Source organism: Ranitomeya variabilis, chromosome 8 (genome assembly GCF_051348905.1).
Source record: "Ranitomeya variabilis isolate aRanVar5 chromosome 8, aRanVar5.hap1, whole genome shotgun sequence".
NCBI classification, from domain to species: Eukaryota; Metazoa; Chordata; class Amphibia; order Anura; family Dendrobatidae; genus Ranitomeya; species Ranitomeya variabilis.
In genome coordinates, this window is record NC_135239.1 from 88,962,893 (window position 1) to 88,985,034 (window position 22,142).

Consider the following 22,142-nt stretch of genomic DNA (forward strand, 5'->3'; position numbering starts at 1 on the left):
AAGAGGAAGAAAAAAGACAAAACAGACTAAAGAAAAAAAAATGGCCCAGAACTCTTTTTTTTTTCCTTCTTTTGAGATGCATTTAACTCATGTTTGGCCAGTTGCACTGTTATGGACTGGTGATTTAGGAGCGACATGCGACTAGCTCTGAGCAGGTGGTAACTATACTGACCGCAGTTCCTGATCTTAACACAACACTAGAGGTAGCCGTGGGATGTTCCTGTCACTCCCTAGACACCTCGTCACAGCCTAAGAGCTAGCTACCCCTAAAGGTAGAAACAGGAAAGCTATCTTGCCTCAGAGAAAATCCCCAAAGGATAGGACAGCCCCCCACAAATAATGACTGTGAGTGGAGAGGGAAATGACATACGTAGAATGAAACAAGATGTAGCAAAGGAGGCCACTACTAGCTAGATAGATAGTACAGGACAGAACACTGTGCGGTCAGTAATAAAAGCTAGAAAAAGTCCACCGCAGAGAATGTAAAAATCTCCACACCTGACTAAAGGTGTGGAGGGCAAAATCTGCTGCCCAGAGCTTCCAGCTTAGCTAAATAGATACATACTGATAAGCTGGACTAAAGAGAAAAAACATAAAATGTGCTGAACAATAAGTCCACAACAAGTGGACTGCAAAAGGACAAGCAAGGACTTATCTTTGCTGAACTGGTCAGAGTGTCAGAGAATTCCAAAAGAGCTGTGACTCCAAGCAGGAACAATTGGCAACTGGCATTGAGTGAGGGATAAGGCCAGACTAAAATAGCCGAGCCAGAAAGACGATCAGTGGAAGCAGCTGCTGATGCTAAATCCAAGAAGCAGCCATTCCACTCAAAACCACCGGAGGGAGCCCAAGAGCAGAACTCACAAAAGTGCCACTTACAACCACCAGAGGGAGCCCAAAAGCGGAATTCACAACAGTGATCTATTTCAAGTGTTTATTTCTGTTAATGTTGATGATTATGGCTTACAGCCAATGGAAATCCGAGAGTCATCATCTCAGTAAATCATTATCTCAGTAAGTTAAAATAATTAACAAAAAAACACCTGCAAAGGCTTCCTAAGCATTTAAAAAGGTCTCTTAGTCTGTTTCAGTAGGCTCCACAATCATGGGGAAGACTGCTGACTTGACAGATATCCAGAAGGTAGTCATTGACACACTCCACAAGGAAAGTAAATTTTGAATTTCATTTGGAAATCAAGGTCCAAGAGACTGGGGGAAGAGTGGAGTGGCACACAATCCAAGCTGCTTGAGGTCTAGTGTTAAGTTTCCACAATCAGTGATGGTTCGTGGAGCCATGTAATCTGCTGCTGTAGGTCCACTGAGTTTTATCAAGACCAAAGTCAGCGCAGCCATCTACCAGGAAGTTTTAGAGCACTTCATGCTTCCCTTTGCTGACAAGCTTTGGAGATGGAAATTTAATTCTCCAGCAGGACTTGGCACCTGTCCACACTGCCAAAAGTACCAATACCTGGTTTAAAAACGACAATATAACTGTGCTTGATTGGCCAGCAAACTTGCCTGACCTTAACCCCATAGAGAATCTATGGGGTATTGTTAAGAGGAAGATGAGAGACACCAGACCCAACAACGCAGATGAGCTGAAGGCTGCTATCAAAGCAACCTGGGCTTCCATAGCACCTCAGCAGTGCCACAGGCTGATCGCCACCATGCCACCTTACAGTAATTGATGCAAAAGGAGCCACAACCATGCATTGAGTGCATTTGCTGAACATACATTTCGGTAGGCCAACATTTTGGATTTTAAAATCATTTTTCAAGCTGGTGTTATAAAGTATTCTAATTTTCTGAGCTAGTGACTTTTGAATTTTCATTGGCTGTAAGACATAATCATCAACATTAACAGAAATAAACACATGAAATAGATCAATCTGTTTGTAAAGACTCTTTATATCATATGAGTTTCACTTTTTGCATTGAAGAACTGAAATAAATTAACTTTTTGATGATAATCTAATTTTGTGAGAAGCACCTGTATGTATGTAATATATATTGTGGTAGAGCGGCTCACTCAGCTGGGCACAGAGCTATAACTGGAACACTGTCTCTTTAAGAAAAGGCTTGGTTTATTGTAGCAGCATAAACCAAGCTGGGAAAGTAAACACGTCCCTCTGGGCAAAACAGCAAATCAAACAAAAAAAACCCACATTTCTTTTCCTAGTGGGATCAGCCCGCTCACAGACAGCAATGTCCACGGTTCAGATTAGCACACACTTTCTTGGAGTCCTATCTCTCCAGGAAGCTCTGAACACTGGAAGCTCTGCCAGTCAGCCATTTAAGCCCAGACCTTGTGACTCCTCCATCATGAGGCTGATCACATGATTCTGACATCACCTAGGTCCTGGCAGCTCTGCTGGTGGAGATATGTGGACATCCTCCCTCCCGCTCTATGAATGTCCACTAAAACCAGCCCATTATATAATTTTATATAAACCGTCCCAACCATGCAGTGTGTTGAAGGAAACTATTCTTGTTTAACATCACTGACGCGATCATGCGCAGTGACATGTATCTTCCCTCAATCACTTCACCATTGACTCAGTTGTGCTCAAAAGTTTACATACCCTGGCTGAATTTTTGCTTTCTTGGTCTTTTTTCAGAGAATATGAATGATAACACCAAAACTTTTTCTCCACTCATGGTTAGTAGCTGGGTGAAGCCATTTATTGTCAGACTTTTTTATTTTCTCTTTTTAAATCATAATGACAAACAAAAACATCCAAATGACCCTGATCAAAAGTTCACATACCCTGGTGATTTTGGCCTGATAACTTGCACAGAAGCTGACACAAATGGGTTTGAATGGCTACTAAACGTAACATTCTCACCTGTGACCTGTTTGCTTGTAATCAGTGTGTGGGCATAAAAGCTCAATGAGTTTCTGGGATCCAGACAGACTCTTGCATCTTTCATCCAGCCTCTGACGTTTCTGGATTTTGAGTCATGGGGAAAGCATAAGAATTGTCAATGGATCTACAGGAAAAGGTAGTTGAACTGTATAAAACAGGAAAGGGATACAGAAAGATATCCAATAAATTGATAATGCCAGTCAGCAGCATTCAAACTGTGATTAACAAATGGAAAATCAGGGGCTCTGTAAAAACAAATCCACAGTCAGGTAGACCAACAAAAATGTTGTCCACAACTGCCACGAAAATTGTTCGGGATGCAAAGAGAAACGCACAAATAACATCAGCTGAAATACAGGACTCTCTGAAAACTGGAGGTGTGGATGTTTCAAGATGCTTAATAAGGAGGCACTGGAAGAAAAATGGGCTGCATGGTTGAGTTGCCAGAAGAAAGCCACAAAGTATCTCCCTACAATATGCAAAACAGCACAGAGACAAGCCTCAAAACTTTTGGAACAAGGTAATTTGGAGTAATGAGACCAAAATTGAACTTTTTGGCCACAACCATAAATGTTACATGTGGAGAGAGGTCAAAAAGGCCTATGACGAAAGGAACACCATTCCTACTGTAAACCACGGAGGTGGATCGCTGATGTTTTGGGCATGTGTGAGCTACAAAGACACAAGAAACTTGGTCAAAGTTGAAGGAAAGATGAATGCAGCACGTTGTCAGCAAATATTGGAGGCAAATTTGCACTCATCAGCCCGGAAGCTGCACATGGGACGTACTTGGATGCTCCAACATAACAATGATCCAAAACGGAAGGCCAAGTCGACCTGTCATTGGCTACAGCAGAACAAAGTGAAGGTTCTGGAGTGGCCATCTCAGTCTCCTGACCTCAATATCATTGACCACTCTGGAGAGATCTCAAGTGCACAGTTCATGTTAGACTGCCCAGGAATTTACAGGAACTGGAGGCTTTTTGCCAAGAAGAGTGGGCAGCTTTACCATCTGAGAAAATAAGGAACCTCATCCACAACTACCACAAAAGACTTTCTGCTGTCATTGATATTAGAGGGGGAAATACACGGTATTAAGAAATGGAGTATGTGAACTTTTGATCAGGGTCATTTGGATGTTTTGGGTTGTCATTATGATTTAAAAACATAAAACACAGTAGTTTGACAATAAATGGATTTACCCAACCACTAACCGTGAGTTGAGAAAAATTTTGGGTGTTAGCATTCATATTCTCTGAAAAAAGGCCAAGAAAGCAAAAATTCTGCCGGGGTATGTAAGTTTTTGAGCACAACTGTGTGTGCGTGTGTTTTTATATATATATTATATATACTGCGAAAGTTACGGATTATATTATTATTTGTACAGTTACATTCCAGAAGATACTGTAATTATTCTAGCGTTTCTCATATATTTCTGTGACCTACCCAGAATATTAAGCACAGGGTGATACACCAGTACATGCACATTTTGCCTTTCCAAAGTCTTGCCATAAATGCCCCAATGGTAATGATTATTTTCTTAATACAGCTCCATGTCAACCAAGAGATATCACTACAATTGTGAAATGTGAAAACAATGATGCCTTCATATCATGGACAGAGAGCAAAGGAGCCCTCTACTACCTGGCCACACTGTCTGGAAATAGGACGATATCCGGATGCAATACTACTACTACACAGTGCTCATACCCGAGTTTACATTGTGGACAGTCCTACAATGTGTCCGTAGTGGCAGTAAACGACGCGTGTGACAGTGTACTCCCTGCTGTAAGCACATTTGAAACAGGTAATTATGATATGATTTATATTAAAGGCACTTAGTGGCAGTACAATCATTCATAACCGCTAGCAGGATTCATTGGGATAATCTTGGGAGTGGACATAGGCAGAGGAGGGCCCCTGTGTAAGAACATGGGCTCTAGGCAGTCCAATAACTCATCAATTCTCCCTTCTTTGGACATAGAAGTGGCCCCCATACCTCTTGGGTCCTTGTTCGGTTGCACAGGTTGCACCAATAGTATGCCCGTCCATGGATTATCTTATTGTTAACAGGACCCTTCAAATAAATATGGATTGCCTGAAGCAAACATCTCTCTCTTAAAAGGGGATGTCCCATTATGAACATTTATGACAGTTCTCTTGGACATGTAATATGTAGCGCCCCCACTGCCGCAGGGCCGAGGGGTAACCGGTACCGGGCCTCTGAGTCTCTGCTCTGGGATTGTCACGGTGGCTAGACCCGGTCCGTGACCCTGCTGAGGGGCGCCCAATAATAGGTGTGGATGGTGGTGGTAGTGCGGTGCAGTGCCGGTCACAGTAAATAACGAGGACACCAGGTTGCAGTCTCTTTACCTCTTTACTGAAGGCTTCAGGATCCTCAGTCCGGAATACGGTCAACCAGGCTGCGCAAGTGCGGCTGGTCCGATGGCACCTCCAGGGTTTCCTTTGCAGGTGGAAATCTGTGCCTACCTTCTAGCGCTTGTGTGTTGTGGTCCTCCCCTGCTGTGCTTACGGGATAGTCCCCACAACTTTTGTGTCTGTTTCTCGTGTTCCCTCACAACTCGATTCTGATGTTCTTCTTCGTCCCCCAGATGATATGGCTAGGACGCACCCGTATGACGGGTAGGCTCGGAGCTCTTCCTGGACCCTAGTGTCGCCCTTCTCCTGTTGTTGCCCCCTGTGTCTTCGTAGGTGATTTGTGTGAGACAGCCCGCCTATAGCTGACTGTCCTGCCGTAGGTTTGAAGTATTGCTTGGAGCCTAGTACTTCCTCGGCGTTCCGGCCACCGGCTACGCGCCTCAGTAGGATGTTGCCTCGGCACAATATACCTCGCTTCTTGTCCTTTCTTAGGGTACCGCCGCGATCAAGTGCAGGCGCGGTCCCGTAACGTTCTCTCTGTTCGCTAGGCCTCTGTCAGGATCCCACCCCTGACAGGGACCCCCCTGAGTCTCTCCCCGCAACACCCTCTGCCACAGGGTGTTGCCTGTTCGATTCCCAGTCAGCTTCTCTCTAACTTCCTCTCTAACCCCCAGTTTTACCAGATTGTGAGGAGTGGCCTAATACATAGCACCCTTAGCTCCCCCTGGAGGCCAGACTGTGAAGTGTATTGGTGTCTGTGATACCTAGTCAGGTGAACTCCTTCAGTGCCATCAGACGTACCATAGCCCCCCTTAGCGGCGGAGCATCAGTACTGCAACGACCAGGACTCTGGGGCGCTGCATAATATGTGTCCGATAGATGTGGGTCCCATGCGATAATGTCCTCGATTGGATATTCCTTATATTCTAGAGATTACTGAGGCAAAACTGGGAGACCCAAAGGTTACGCGTTGGCCCTCCTATCATTTGCCTTATTTACGTATAAATATTTGACCACAACAGGACGGACATTGTGATCATTCATTAACTTTATGATCTTGTGAAATTACTATTCTTTGCAATGTTATTCTCCTTGGATAGATAATCTTATAAGTAAACTTCCTTCATGACAAGTAGCAGGGATTATTTTTCGCCATCACAGCAAAATAATTTGAACTATATTTGCAACATAAGTATGACTAGTTGAATATTTGCAAGTTCAGATGTCAGGGTTGAAAATTTCTCAGCAGTGCAGGAGATTTTCAGACCCCATTGATTTGGTCATGTTGCCCAGTTACCCATACTATATATTATTTATCTTGTTTACTTGTATAGTGCCATCATATTTCACTGCTCTGTACAGACACCATTGTCCTCACTGGGACTCGCAATCTAAATTCCCTATTAGATTGGGAGCAATTCATCAAAGCTTTTTTGCCCGATTTCTGACACAAAATGCTGTGAAAAGTCACAATTTTTTGCACAACATGAGGTTGTACAAAAATTGCGCATTTTTGGTCTTTTCGCACTATTTTTGCCGCCCAGCTCCAGAAAAGTAGGTAGAGCTGGGGTGTAATGTGGTGACCTCAACTTGTCAAAATCATTACGAGCAGGAACTAAGTCCTGATTCATTAAGAGGTGTGACTTCTTAATGAATCCAGGGCGTCTGCGCCAACATGTGCCCTCATCAACACTGGTGAGAAAACTGGGGACTACGTCTTTGGAGTTTTGGAGAAGATCGGAGCACGTGGAGGAAACCCACTGACAACTTCCAAACTTCTAACAGATATTGTCCTTGGTGGGATTTGCAAGGCTACATTGCTAACCACTGAGCCCCATGTTGCCCATGTACTATCTCATTATTGCCGCCTGGCCATCATTACATTTAGAAGTCATTGAACTGTGAATCGCTGTGCATATTCACTTTTATTACCATTGTCACATTTTATGCACAAGGTCTACTTCAGAAATTTGTATTTTTTGGTAGCTATTGTAATATATTGCTATTTTTCATAGCCAAATGGATACAAAAATAAAAAAAATGTTTTTACTTCCCAGCTCCATGCCAGCCACAGGGTTTGACTGCCGATCTTGACTGTAGCAGCCAAACCGCATCCATCGTCTGGAAAGAGAGCGATGGAGCCTGGATTTACACTATGATGATTGAAGGCATCAATGGCGATGTGTCTTCATATACCACAACTAGCACCTTCTTCACCTCCAATGTACTAGCTTGTAGTCAGACTTATGGGTTTTCTGTTCTGGCAATTGGTGGAACATGCAACAGCTCGAAAAGTCTTACAGTTTATGAAAACACAGGTAATTGTCTTCAGTGTTTGTCATGTCTCTGCAGTATTAGTAGCTATAAGGGACAAGATTAAAGATATCACTATTCTACTATAACATCTAATATATAAAGCTGAATGTGTGTGTGTATGTGTGTATGTGTGTATGTCCGGGATTGGCATCTGCACCGTCGCAGCTACAGCCACAAAATTTTGCACAGTCACACGTCTGGACCCCGAGAGCGTCATAGGCTATGTTGTGAGGCAAAATTTTAACCCAGCGCGTTCCAATTCACCAAACAATTTTGCCCCTATCTACATAATGGGGAAAAAGTGAAAGGAAAAGTGTTGGAGGCAAATTGACAGCTGCCAGATGTGAACAAGGGGGACTTAAAGAGTGAGATCCATGGCGCCAAAGAGTATATACCGTACAGTTGCTAAGGTGGGGCCCCGACATGGGATACTCACCACACACGGGGATATGACCACACACACAAAATGTGCCACACACTACCACGTGCTTGAACATATATCACCCTCAGCACACATTTCACCACACATACACCAACCTTGCCACATAAAAGTCGAAACACAAAAGTCGACACTCAAAACTCGCCACATGCAAAACTCGCCACACGCAAAACTCGCCACATGCAAAACTAGGCTCACGCAAAACTCGCCACATGTGCAAAACTCACCTCATGGAAAACTCGCCACACGCGAAAAAATTGCCACATGCACAAAAGTTGCAACACATGCAAAAGTTGCCTCACACAAAACTTGAACATACTCAAAACGCACCACACATAAAACTCGCCACGCCCAAAACTTGCTGCACACAACTTGCTACACTAACCTGTCACATGCAACTCGACACACAAAAAGTTGCTACACGCATGTCGCCACACAAAACTCATCTCACAAAGTCGCTACATGCATGTCGCCACAAGCAACTGAACACACACAACTTGACACATGAAACTAGCCCTAAAACACACAAATCTGATTAATAAGCGGACAAACTACAAGAGCAACAACTGTACAATATAGGAAATACGGCAGCTGTCAGTCACATGACCTGTCTATTATGTGTATGTGTGAGCTAATATATACTGCCAGGGGGAGGGCTTCCTGTTGGCTGGGGATTTATCAGGCTGCCAATAGCAACCAATCACAGCTCAGCTTCTATTTTGCTACAGTTAATTAATCTGAGCTCTGATTGGTTAATATAGGCAACAAAGGACATTCTCAGTATAACAAAGCTTGTGTGAGGTAATAGCATGTCAGTTAGGGTGTGTTGGTGGAAAAATTAAGAATGTCATTTATCAAAAGGCTCTCGAATAAGTAGTAGAAGATTACTTCACATTACTTGGCCAATTTAGTTAAATCTGTGAGGATTATCTCTGGTGTTGAACTATATGTTGTGAAATGCTTCTATTGGCTTAGTTTTTGCCTTTTAATAATTACATTTCTATCTATTTGTTTTGTGGTTTTTGTGTGCAGAATAATTTTTTGTTAACACATTCTATTTTGCTAACAGCAGTTATTAACCCGGGCAAAGCTGGATAGTACAGCTAGTTATAAATAGAATTGGGCCACATTCGATTGTGTCATGCTTTTTACTGTTTTCCCAGCTCCTTGCTCTCCACTCAATGTCACTTATACAAGAAATTGCCCAACTTCGATGGCTTCAGTGACATGGTCCCCAAGTGCTGGAGCTGTGATGTATCATGTAACCGGCACTGAGACTGGGGGATTGGAGATCGATTGTCATAGCGCCAACACCGACTGCTGGCTAACGGGTCTAAGCTGTGGATTGTCATATAATGTAAAAGTGGAAGCTGTGGGACAGAAGTGCAGTAGTAATACCAGCTCTTCATTGCTCCTAATGACAGGTAAACTCCACTACTAGGTAATAATTTGTTTCATTAATTTTTTTTGAGATCATGTAAAAAGCAAAAGGTTAATTCGCCACCTGGACCACACACAATGGGATAATTCATTGAAGTGTTTTCACCGTAAAACTTGCATAAAACACTGTAATTATGTTCAACTTTTGACATTTTTATTCCATTTTGAAGCAGGGGCTCCAAATTCATCAAAACCGGGGAGCCAGTCTGTCAAATTCATCAATAGTGCCAGTGTTTCTTGTTCCAGAAGTGCTACTCCAGTCCCTGATTGGAGTAACATATCTGGAGTGGTGCATGGAGGAGTACACAACTAATAGGATGCACTGAAAAAGAATACGGGCCAATAAGTTTGTCATGTCAGACGCTGTTCAGACCAGGTCGTCCGACAGACAGCGGTAATTCCGCTTTTGTCCACTATGCGCTCATTGGCGTCGGCTAGATTTTATCTAGCTGGTCCGGGGTTAATTTACCTGGTGCTCGGATTGGAAGCTGGGCCATGCCCACTGCCTTTAAATAGTTCTCCTGAACATTGGGCGTCGCCGATTATAGCTTCTGTCTTGTGCGTGGTTATCTCGGTCTGGAGTGGTGAGCTAGTAGTTGGAGTATCGGTGCTGGTGGTGTATTTCCCTTTGTCTTATTTGCTCCTTCCCATATTTGTATTTGTTTTGCCCTTTGCATTTATAGTGTATTCCTGAGTGACTGCGGCGTGGTGCTTATTTTTATGTTATCCTTGTCTGTGCTAACTGTGGGTATTGGAATGTGGTCTCTTCACTGGGTGGTGGGCGGATGGTATCAGCCTAGGGTTGATACAGGAGATAAGGTGAGGGTGGAGGCCCAGACATGCACACCATCAGTGTAAACTCTGGGAGAGGGACAGTCAGGGTTTCCCTAGTCTGAGGGAAATCGCAGGGGCCCGGGTTATTAGCTCTTTCCTACCAAGGTCTCCCATGACAAAGTTTTAGAGAAGGGCATAACTTATATGTCCTACAACACAGTGAGTGTGAGCATTTTGTGATAAACATGATCTAAGATCATTTAAACTCTGGCTAAATACCACCCTACTGCTACCGAGCATTGCACATAACTGCAACATACAGTGGGGCAAAAAAGTATTTAGTCAGTCAGCAATAGTGCAAGTTCCACCACTTAAAAAGATGAGAGGCGTCTGTAATTTACATCATAGGTAGACCTCAACTATGGGAGACAAACTGAGAAAAAAAAATCCAGAAAATCACATTGTCTGTTTTTTTATCATTTTATTTGCATATTCTGGTGGAAAATAAGTATTTGGTCAGAAACAAACAATCAAGATTTCTGGCTCTCACAGACCTGTAACTTCTTCTTTAAGAGTCTCCTCTTTCCTCCACTCATGACCTGTAGTAATGGCACCTGTTTAAACTTGTTATCAGTATAAAAAGACACCTGTGCACACCCTCAAACAGTCTGACTCCAAACTCCACTATGGTGAAGACCAAAGAGCTGTCAAAGGACACCAGAAACAAAATTGTAGCCCTGCACCAGGCTGGGAAGACTGAATCTGCAATAGCCAACCAGCTTGGAGTGAAGAAATCAACAGTGGGAGCAATAATTAGAAAATGGAAGACATTCAAGACCACTGATAATCTCCCTCGATCTGGGGCTCCACGCAAAATCCCACCCCGTGGGGTCAGAATGATCACAAGAACGGTGAGCAAAAATCCCAGAACCACACGGGGGGACCTAGTGAATGAACTGCAGAGAGCTGGGACCAATGTAACAAGGCCTACCATAAGTAACACACTACGCCACCATGGACTCAGATCCTGCAGTGCCAGACGTGCCCCACTGCTTAAGCCAGTACATGTCCGGGCCCGTCTGAAGTTTGCAAGAGAGCATTTGGATGATCCAGAGGAGTGTTGGGAGAATGTCCTATGGTCTGATGAAACCAAACTGGAACTGTTTGGTAGAAACACAACTTGTCGTGTTTGGAGGAAAAAGAATACTGAGTTGCATCCATCAAACACCATACCTACTGTAAAGCATGGTGGTGGAAACATCATGCTTTGGGGCTGTTTCTCTGCAAAGGGGCCAGGAAGACTGATCCGGGTACATGAAAGAATGAATGGGGCCATGTATCGTGAGATTTTGAGTGCAAACCTCCTTCCATCAGCAAGGGCATTGAAGATGAAATGTGGCTGGGCAGGGGCGTAACGACCGCGGTCGCAGCGGTCGCCATTGCGACCGGGCCCCGCAGGTCAGGGGCCCCGGGCCGGCAGGTCAGGGCAGGGCCGGGCTGGACATCGGGCACTTCTGGCAAATGCCAGAAGAGCCGATGCCAGTAGTGGGCCGCTGCACTGTTCCTCCCGCCGCCGCCGCCGCCGCATTTAACTATACCGGCGTCTATGACACCGGTATAGTTCAATGCAATGATGGAGGAGAGCGTCACCTGACGCTCCCTCTCCCATCATTCCCCGCTCTGCCTCTGACAGTACACTGCGGGTGCGCGATGACGTCATATCATCGCGCACCTGCAGTGTCCTGGGCAGACTGCAGCCGCCAGGAGCAGCGCGGGCAAAAGGAAAGGTGAGGAGAGTTTTTTTTTTTCTTTTTCACCGGACTGTGGGGCCATTATCGGGGGGGGGGGGGGGAGATGAGATGCGGGCTGTGCTCTATATACCCCTGTGCTGGCTGTGCTCTATATACCCCTGTGCTGGCTGTGCTGCATATACCCCTGTGCGGGCTCTGCTGTATATATCCCTGTGCGGGCTGTGCTGTATATATCCCTGTGCGGGCTGTGCTGTATATATCCCTGTGCTGGCTGTGCTCTATATACCCCTGTGCTGGTTGTGCTCTATATACCCCTGTGCTGGCTGTGCTGTATATACCCCTGTGCGGGCTCTGCTGTATATACCCCTGTGCGGGCTCTGCTGTATATACCCCTGTGCGGGCTGTGCTGTATATACCCCTGTGCGGGCTGTGCTCTATATACCCCTGTGCGGGCTGTGCTCTATATACCCCTGTGCGGGCTGTGCTGTATATACCCCTGTGCGGGCTCTGCTGTATATACCCCTGTGCGGGCTGTGCTGTATATACCCCTGTGCGGGCTGTGCTGTATATACCCCTGTGCGGGCTGTGCTGGATATACCCCTGTGCGGGCTGTGCTGTATATACCCCTGTGCGGGCTGTGCTGTATATACCCCTGTGCGGGCTGTGCTGTATATACCCCTGTGCGGGCTGTGCTGTATATACCACTGTGCGGGCTGTGCTGTACATACCACTGTGCGGGCTGTGCTGTATATACCACTGTGCGGGCTGTGCTGGATATACCACTGTGCGGGCTGTGCTGGATATACCACTGTGCGGGCTGTGCTGGATATACCACTGTGCGGGCTGTGCTGGATATACCACTGTGCGGGCTGTGCTGGATATACCACTGTGCGGGCTGTGCTGGCACCCAACACCATGTTGCAGTGCAGGAGATTCCTGCAACAGTCCGAGGCGTATCTAGGGGAAGGGGGTGGGGGGGCGTCACGGAGGTAGGGGGGGGGGCCCCATTTGGAAGTTCGCACCGGGGCCCATAACTTTGTAGTTACGCCACTGTGGCTGGGTCTTTCAACATGACAATGACCCAAAGCACACCGCCAGGGCAACGAAGGAGTGGCTTCGTAAGAAGCATTTCAAGGTCCTGGAGTGGCCTAGCCAGTCTCCAGATCTCAACCCTATAGAAAACCTTTGGAGGGAGTTGAAAGTCCGTGTTGCCAAGCGAAAAGCCAAAAACATCACTGCTCTTGAGGAGATCTGCATGGAGGAATGGGCCAACATACCAACAACAGTGTGTGGCAACCTTGTGAAGACTTACAGAAAGCATTTGACCTCTGTCATTGCCAACAAAGGATTTATTACTATGTATTGAGATGAAATTTTGTTTCTGACCAAATACTTATTTTCCACCATAATATGCAAATAAAATGATAAAAAAACAGACAATGTGATTTTCTGGATTTTTTTTTCTCAGTTTGTCTCCCATAGTTGAGGTCTACCTATGATGTAAATTACAGACGCCTCTCATCTTTTTAAGTGGTGGAACTTGCACTATTGCTGACTGACTAAATACTTTTTTGCCCCACTGTATGTGCAACATAACCTGACATTAGTGGCAACGTAAAAAAAAAACATTTTCCCAGCAGTAGCTCTGCATTGCCATGACTCCTTATAGTGGGCAACAGTCACCCTCCTGCCATAACCAGTAGTAGACTGCGTCTGAGTGACTACCTCCAGTAGTAAAATGGTGCGCACATGATCGCTGTCAGCATCATTATACTCAATGGCCCTGATGGCACATACTGCAGAATTCCGTTTTGCGGGGGACCTCAGACAACAGCCCCGATGGGGCCACTCAATGTGCAAAAGCCCCCCTAGGCTGGAATCAGACGAGGGCATCGGATGCAATATGTTAATGACACTCTGTTCCAGCTCTGCAGCGAGCGTGAGCCGAGTGTCAGTGCCCTGTGCTCCTATTCTCTCGCATGAGAACATTGCCACACAGGTGCGGAGGAGAAGGAGGAAGTCATTTCTCCATTTCCTTCATTGCCTGTCTCGGCATATATCGCACTGCAATAAAATAGCTGATATCTGAGATCCAATGTCTTATTGCCGAGAAATCCACATTTTGCTTATATGTAAATGAGCTGTTAAGATCTATGGGCCGGACATAGGTCTTCCTGAGAATCTGCCTCCAGAGATTATTATTAATAAAAAAAGAGTTGCCATTGTGATGTGTAATGGCTGCTCTCTGCTCTCCTGATCTCACTGTGATTATACCTGACACATCTGCGGGTTCCTCTCAGCTTCAGCTTCCAGCTCACAGCCAGACAGGGTTGCGATACAGCAGAGCTGTGAGTGCTGCAACAAATGTTCTGCTTTGCTGTGTTAGTTACATGTCTCACACTGGTAATGGAGTGCCCACCAGGGCCGTGGGGTACTTGGTACCAGGTCCGGTCTTAAAGGGGATGTCATGATGGCTGCGACCCAGTCAGTGGCCCTGGGCACCCAATTAAAGGGGAAAGGTCTTTTAAGGGGAATTGTGGATAAAGTCTATTGTTCGTGACGCCACCTGTGGTGTTCGGTCAGTAGAGACCGACGCTGCTTAAAGGGTTCCTCTGGGGTGATGTTGTAGCAGCAAGATGGTAACGCTTCCCACAGGTTAAGTGAGGTCTCCCGGACTTCCCAGGTGTAGGGCACCGATGGTGTGGTGGATGGTATGGCGAATAATGAGGACACAGGTTTGCAGTCTTCACCTGGTTTACTGGTGGTAGCAGTCCTCAGTCCAGGGTACCAAGTGCAGGGTAGCTGAGGTCCTGCCAGCTTGGAGGCAATAGGAGATCCCTCTCCCAGGTGAGGTCAGTAAGCCTTTCCTACTTGCTCTACTTTAGTTGGCGAGGTCCCTGCCGCTTGAAGCTTGGTTGCAAAGTCCCCTCTCTCCTGTCCTAAGACAGTTGTCTGTACGATAGGCTGTGCGAACCTGTCTCTTAGATGACCCAGGCTTAGTTTACTGCTTCACCTCAGACTTGGTGTGGGCAAATCACGTAAAGTTCAGTGCCCTCCGGTTCTGCCATGTCACTAAGAGTATAACACAACCTCGGGCTCCCGGTTCCCGGCTTCTACGCTCTGGCGCCTAGGGTGTCCTTCCGTTGTTCCCTTCCTGAGCCTCTTTCTCTACTGTGCTCCTTTCCTCTAAGCTCCTCCACAATTCAACTCCTTCAATTCTCACTCTCTTTCCAGGGGTAGCAGCTCTTATGTGGCAGCTCAGCCCCTGCGTCTGTTCCAGACGTCCTTCCTCTATCTCTCCCTCCTGGAGACTCACTCAGACTGACTGGCAGACTTCTCCAGACCAGGACATACAGTCATATGAAAAAGTTTGGGCACCCCTATTAATCTTAAGCTTAATGTTTTATAAAAATTGTTTTTCTTGCAACAGCTATTCAGTTTCATATATCTAATAACTGTTGGACACAGTAATGTTTCTGCCTTGAAATGAGGTTTATTGTACTAACAGAAAATGTGCAATCTGCATTCAAACACCTGAAAACAAAGATTATTCAACATAGTTGTTCAGGGGAAGGATACAGAAAGCTGTCTCAGAGGTGTAACCTGTCAATTTCCACTGTGAGGAACATAGTAAGGAAATGGAAGAACACAGGTACAGTTCTTGTTAAGGCCAGAAGTGGCAGGCCAAGAAAAACATCAGAAAGGCAGAGAAGAAGAATGGTGAGATCAGTCAAGGACAATCCTCAGACCACCTCCAGAGAGCTGCAGCACCAACTTGCTGCAGATGGTGTCACTGTGCATCGGTCAACTATACAACGCACTTTGCACAAGGAGAAGCTGTATGGGAGAGTGATGCGAAAGAAGCCGTTTCTGCAAGCACACCACAAACAGAGTCGGCTGAGGTATGCAAAAGCACATTTGGAGAAGCCAATTTCTTTTTGGAAGAAGGTCCTGTGGAATCATGAAACCAAGATTGAGTTGTTTGGTAATACAAAAAGGTGCTATGCATGGCGGCAAAAAAACACAGTGCGTTGTATAGTTGACCGATGCACAGTGACACCATCTGCAGCAAGTTGATGCTGCAGCTCTCTGGAGATGGTCTGAGGATCTTCCTTGACTGATCTCACCATTCTTCTTCTCTGCCTTTCTGATGTTTTTCTTGGCCTGCCACTTCTGGCCTTAACAAGAACTGTACCTGTGTTCTTCCATTTCCTTACTATGTTCCTCACAGTGGAAATTGACAGGCTACACCTCTGAGACAGCTTTCTGTATCCTTCCCCTGAACAACTATGTTGAATAATCTTTGTTTTCAGGTGTTTGAATGCAGATTGCACATTTTCTGTTAGTACAATAAACCTAATTTCAAGGCAGAAACATTACTGTGTCCAACAGTTATTAGATATATGAAACTGAATAGCTGTTGCAAGAAAAACAATTGAATGTTGAATAATCTTTGTTTTGAGCCCATGATGCCACTCTTCAGAGGAGATTCAAACAGGAGAACAACTTGCAAGTGGCCACTTTAAGTAGCTTTTCTCATGATTGCATGCACCTGGCTATGAAGTTCAAAGCTCAATGAGGTTACAAAACCAAAAAAAGTGCTTTAGTAAGTCAGTAAAAAGTAGGTAGGAGTATTTAAAACAAGAAAATGATAAGGGGGCCCATACTTATGCACCTGTCAAATTTTGTTTGAATGCAGATTGCACATTTTCTGTTAGTACAGTAAACATCATTTCAAGGCAGAAACATTACTGTGTCCAACAGTTATTAGATATATGAAACTGAAATAGCTGTTGCAAAAAAATTTTTTTTATAAAACATTAAGCTTAAGATTAATAGGGGTGCCCAAACTTTTTCATATGACTGTATATCTATATTTGAGGGAAGCTCCCCTGAATCCGGTCCTGAGCTTCCCCTCCTGGCCTAGATTCAGATGTGTTGAATGCGAGTGCCTTACCTGGTGAAGAGAATTCTCCTTGCCTCCAAGCATGACATCACCCTCCCCGAAAGGAAAGCAACATCACTGCAACAACCGGTTAGCTGGGCTGTTGCAGTAACTCCTTCTTTATTTAAACTAACATATGGAGGCAGATTCTTAGGGAGATCTGTGTCCGCCCCATAGATCTTACGGGATCAGCAGGGCTCCGTAACAACGTTTAGAGTCCATTTACAGGTAATGTGGATCAGTTCTCATTTAGATAAATAGGGCTGATATGTCACACCGTAGCATGGCTATAAAACAGTGTGATTGAGCCGTGGTATTTGGTTTGTAAACTTTATAAATGCTGAAGCCAGTAATAGAAGAGCTGAATGTGATGGCTGTCGGACCCTCACCGATATGACGATAATAACCTTTACTAAGAATAGTTCATCAATATAATCATAGTAGAAACCCTTTTTAGTAAGCCATGATGAGACCTGTAACATAAATTTTCATTTTTCTACTGTCCTACCTAACAGCTGTGTGCCATATTGTTTCCCAAGCCATGGGGTATGTGTGTAGCTTTATCAAGACCCTAAAAACGACACTTCTGACCATGATCTGCACAGCGCGGTCCTCGTTCCCTGCTGTGATTTGATGGGATCTGCGGTACATGTGCAGAGGATGCAGCCTTTTGTTTCAAAACTTGTGAGCGCAATTAGTTTATCCAGCCCCTGAACACAATTTCACTGGTGACATCCCGCATATAGGGGTGAAGGTGTGGGGTGGATTTTAAAAAGAGACCCATGGGAAATAAACTTGGAGGCGGCCATCAATGTGGTCCTCGTGAATCCTACATATTTACTTGATCTCTGAATATTGGAGTCCACATTGGAGATAAAGTTGCGGGAGATTTTCTGTAACACATTGGTCTCTGTTTTCTCTTACATGCGATGTCACACACATACCACTAGTGTTATCTAATAACAGGATTTTCTAACTGCATCTTTTCCTGTTCCAGTCTGAGATTACTTCTCTGTGTGATCTATGGTTTATCGCTCTGAGAAGCAGTGATTATCTCCTGATGATTTTATCATTTTTGTAGCCCCATGTCTACCAAACAATACTGCTGTGCACATAAACTGTGAGAACGACTCTGCCGTGTTATCATGGGAGGCAAGCAGAGGTGCATTGGACTATGCTGCCATGGTGAAACATGGGGAGGACGTGGTGTACTCCTGTGACACCGAAAATACAAGCTGCATTGTGTCAGACCTAACCTGTGGGGCATCCTACTCCTTCTCTGTGTTGGCTAAGGATATGGAATGCAACAGCTCATACACTACAGACGTTGGCTTTGGTGCCGGTAAGTTATATATTACTTCATTATTCCCTTAAAGAAGGAAATGCTCAAAAAATATCCCAGCTGTTTCCTTAAATCTCTATTCTTTGACCTACTTTATATATTTCTGTTTTAATTGTGACATGAGACAAAGATCTTCTCTGTGTGTGACATCAGCTCGGTCATGTCCTCCTACCTGTCTTGTGTCTGGCGGTTACACAACTGGCTGCAGCTGAACTCTCTGCCCTAAATACAGCAGCGCAAAAGAAGATTGCTAAGCTCCACCCCATTGGTTAAGTCCTGTCTGCTGAAAGAGTTACCAGTCTAAAATAGACCAGATCAGCATGAAATTCACCCATGTTCTCTGCAGCATTTCTATAAGGTGGTTTGTTTCAGAATCACACAACTGATGCAGTGAGGACACTTCAATCTATATCTATTTCTTCTTTACCTTTTATCATTCATTTCTAGATTTTTGTTCCTTTAATGGCAGCACTTGCATCAATATTTTAGGCATCAGATCTTGCAGGCGATCCTCAGGAGATGCAATAATTGTGCTACCTGAAGGTGATGCCACTGACGTTATCTTTGGTGTCCTGGAACCAGAACTGTTGGGTTACCGTGATGCCTATTGGTCCTTCTTCATGACCTAACTGGCTCCCTGAAGCCAAGTGGCACATGCTGCCATGCTAATCTGCAGCACTTCTCCATACAATACCTGTGAATAGGGTCTTTGTTGATTATTTGACCTGTAACTTTACAGTAAAATAGTTATTGAGATGTGTGAGCAATAACCATCTTTCTAAATTAATTTCACTACCGATCTTACTCTGGATAGCTGCAGAAACTGGCTGCGATGTCCATTGGGAAAGCAAGCACTGTATAGTCACATCACATTATACATCACTGACTTCTGGAAATGGAAGATGGTATATATCCATTATATTATATATAACAAGACACATTGCAAAGTTTATCTGCTTTTCGTAGCAAAATCCTTATAGAGATATATTATTCTAGGTGCACCATAAGCATTATTTACCAATTATTCAGTAGAATCCCCCTTTATTAACACGCTACCATTTATTTTTCTTTCTATTATTTGTCTATAGTCCCTTGTTCTCCAAGTGAAGTGGAGACGTCTATATATCATGGTGGTGTAAAACCTCAGGAGGTGGAGATAACCTGGAATGGGAGTCACTGTGGCTCTGATTACATGGCCACAATCCAAGGACAGATTGGAAAGGATCCAGAATCTGCCTTTGTTCTCAATTCTTACTGGACATCATACATGGACTTTTACATCCCTGTGCCATGCAGTTCAATGTATAATGTTACAGTAACTGCTCGAAACCCGTCAGGACCCAGCGATCCCAGCAGTCCCATAGTCGGCTACACAGGTCTGTATGGCGGGGTGTACGTGAGCTTACATGTTTCATTTATGGTGTGCATCACTGAGCAAACACATATACAATAATCCCCTGAAAATACTATTTACCTGTATGTATGGAAAGTTACACTTCATGGTGCATTTTACGGAGCTGTCTTTCTAAAATCTGCAGACCACTGATCCACCCAATAAACCTTTTTGGGTCTGGTAAATGACAATGTGGCACTGTGATTTTAGAAGGTTGGGTCCCTGTTCCACACTGCTGCTAGGGATACAGACACATGAAGAGGTACTTCAAGATGGATTTTCTTTATTTAAAAAAAACATGGCTGATTTCTCCAAAAACAATGCAACTATCTGCAGGTTGTCGGTAGTTGCATCATAGCCCCATCCACTAGGCTAGAGCTGAGCTGCAATTACATATACAACCTGCAGACAGGTGTGGCGCTATTTCTGCAAAGGCATCAGGTTCAATATGGCCTTTTATAAAGGGAGTCTATCAGTACAAAATGACTGTTCAAGCCAAGCACAGGTGCTCAGTCTAAGCAGTGCAGTGCACCTTCCCACATACTTGTTTTGCATTAATTTTTATTCCGCCTTTGCTGGATTGCTGGCCCTGGCATTACAGGAGTCCGGAAAGTTCAGTGAAAGATAGAAAACAAGTAGGTGGGACTGTTTCTTCAGACTGTGCACTCAGTGCACACTTGTCCTGGTCATTCATTTTGTGCTCATAAACTCCCTATAAGACTTTGTTCCCACGATGAGTATTTGGTGAGTTTTTGATTATGCAGATTTTCTGCTGCATTTCTGCACATATTACCAAAATTAGGTTACTTGTGCTTTTTCATTGTATTTTTGATGATATGCGTTTTTGTCTCTTTTTTTTGTATGTCATGTGTTAAATAAAGCTGCTTTGTCTTTGATACTTCCTGGTATTTGGCTTTGAGAAAACTGTATTGATACAGTCATGTGCAGATTACATGCATTTTTTACCTGCAGATTTTCTGCATCTAACGCAATTCTATGGGAATCACACACCTCAGGTCAGTTTATGCTGAGTAAAAAAGAAGCACAGTAGGCATGAGATTTCTATAAATCCCATCCACTTTGCTTGGAGCTGTAAGATGCTGCGTTTTTGGGCAGAGAAAATACTCAGCATCTAAAACACACCAAAAACTCATCATGGGAACACAGCCTAAATATCCTACGCTGCGAATGGAATTTCTGGCGCAGGTGAATGGATGATCCATTACTTGTTGTGAGCTTGTGCTGATTTCTTTCTATAGCTCCTTGTAGGCCCCAGGTGAAACCAATGGAACTAATGGATGGAAAACTGTTGATTTCATGGGAAGAGACTCCATATGCTGATGAGTACAGAGTGGTAACGACGGAAGACAGCAGCATCATTTGCACAACACCGGGACTTTCCTGTCAGGTCCCATTGACTTCTAGCGCATTTCAAGTCATTGCTGTTAATCCATCAGGAGAAAGCCCTCCAGGGAACATTTCAGGTAACGAATCCAAAACTTTTTTTCACCCTACGGGTGCAGACAGACGGCCATATTTTAATTGGTCCGTTTTTGTCATGGGCGGAAAATATTGATGTCTGAATTAGGCCTGAGGCTTCTCGTAGGATAAAAATGCACCATTTGAAAGTTAGTGTGTTTAAAAATAAAGAAAAGTACAAAAAACTCATGTAGAAAAAATAAATAAAATATATATATATATATATATATATATATATATATATATATATATATATATATATATATATATATATATATATATATATATATATATATATATATTGAATTCATGGTTTGTTTTACATGCCTGAAAAAAGCTGTAAAATATCTGTGCGACAAAGAAATTGTTTACCTTACATAATAATATGAATGGGAATTGTAACATTATTTGTGCTCCTCACAATAAAATACTAACAAACGTTTTTTGTTTTTGTGACAGATTATAGTTTGTAATTTTGAAGCCAAGAAAATTGACTCTCCTGGAATCTTAGCTTTTCCGTTGCTATGAAGCAGATGATTAAACTATTGTGAAATCAGGGCTACTTTTGGATAATCCTTTTCAAAATGTTTCAATCTTAAAATGTATAAAAAAACCCCTCAATAAATCTTTTTATTCAAGGCAAATGGTAGGTTTTATGTAAAATAAGACTCTATTACATTAAATGGGTTGTCCAGGACCGACAAACTCCAGCTTGCTCTAAATCTCTGTTATATATTAAAACTAACCTAAATAAATACTGTGTTTTCTTGTATTTTGTTTGCGCTCGCTTTCGCTTCCTGGACATGTCAGAATAGCAGAAACTACACTACAAATCCATTGCGCTGGCATCATAGCCCGCTCTGTAGCCACCCACTCAGTAGCGTAGCTACCAGGGGGCAGAGGGTGCGGCCGTCCTGGGCCCACCGCTCACAGGGGCCCACCCGGAGCTACACTACACTTAACTATATCGGTGGGTGCACACTGATATAACTAAGCTCCGTGGTAGAGCAGGGAGAT

The 22,142-nt window shown here is 44.0% G+C and overlaps 1 protein-coding gene across 1 annotated transcript in view; it reads left to right on the forward strand.

Moving 5' to 3' along the window:
• LOC143788497 (uncharacterized) overlaps positions 1-21,871 on the forward strand; it is a 186,738-nt gene extending 164,867 nt beyond the window's left edge. The window contains exons 29-35 of the mRNA XM_077278193.1: positions 4,417-4,674; positions 7,304-7,564; positions 9,165-9,425; positions 17,993-18,253; positions 19,342-19,629; positions 20,906-21,130; positions 21,585-21,871. Of these exons, the coding sequence (XP_077134308.1) occupies positions 4,417-4,674; positions 7,304-7,564; positions 9,165-9,425; positions 17,993-18,253; positions 19,342-19,629; positions 20,906-21,130; positions 21,585-21,598 (1,568 nt within the window). The 3' untranslated portion in view covers positions 21,599-21,871. The remainder of the gene's footprint in view (positions 1-4,416; positions 4,675-7,303; positions 7,565-9,164; positions 9,426-17,992; positions 18,254-19,341; positions 19,630-20,905; positions 21,131-21,584) is intronic.
• The last annotated feature ends 271 nt before the right edge of the window (positions 21,872-22,142 follow it).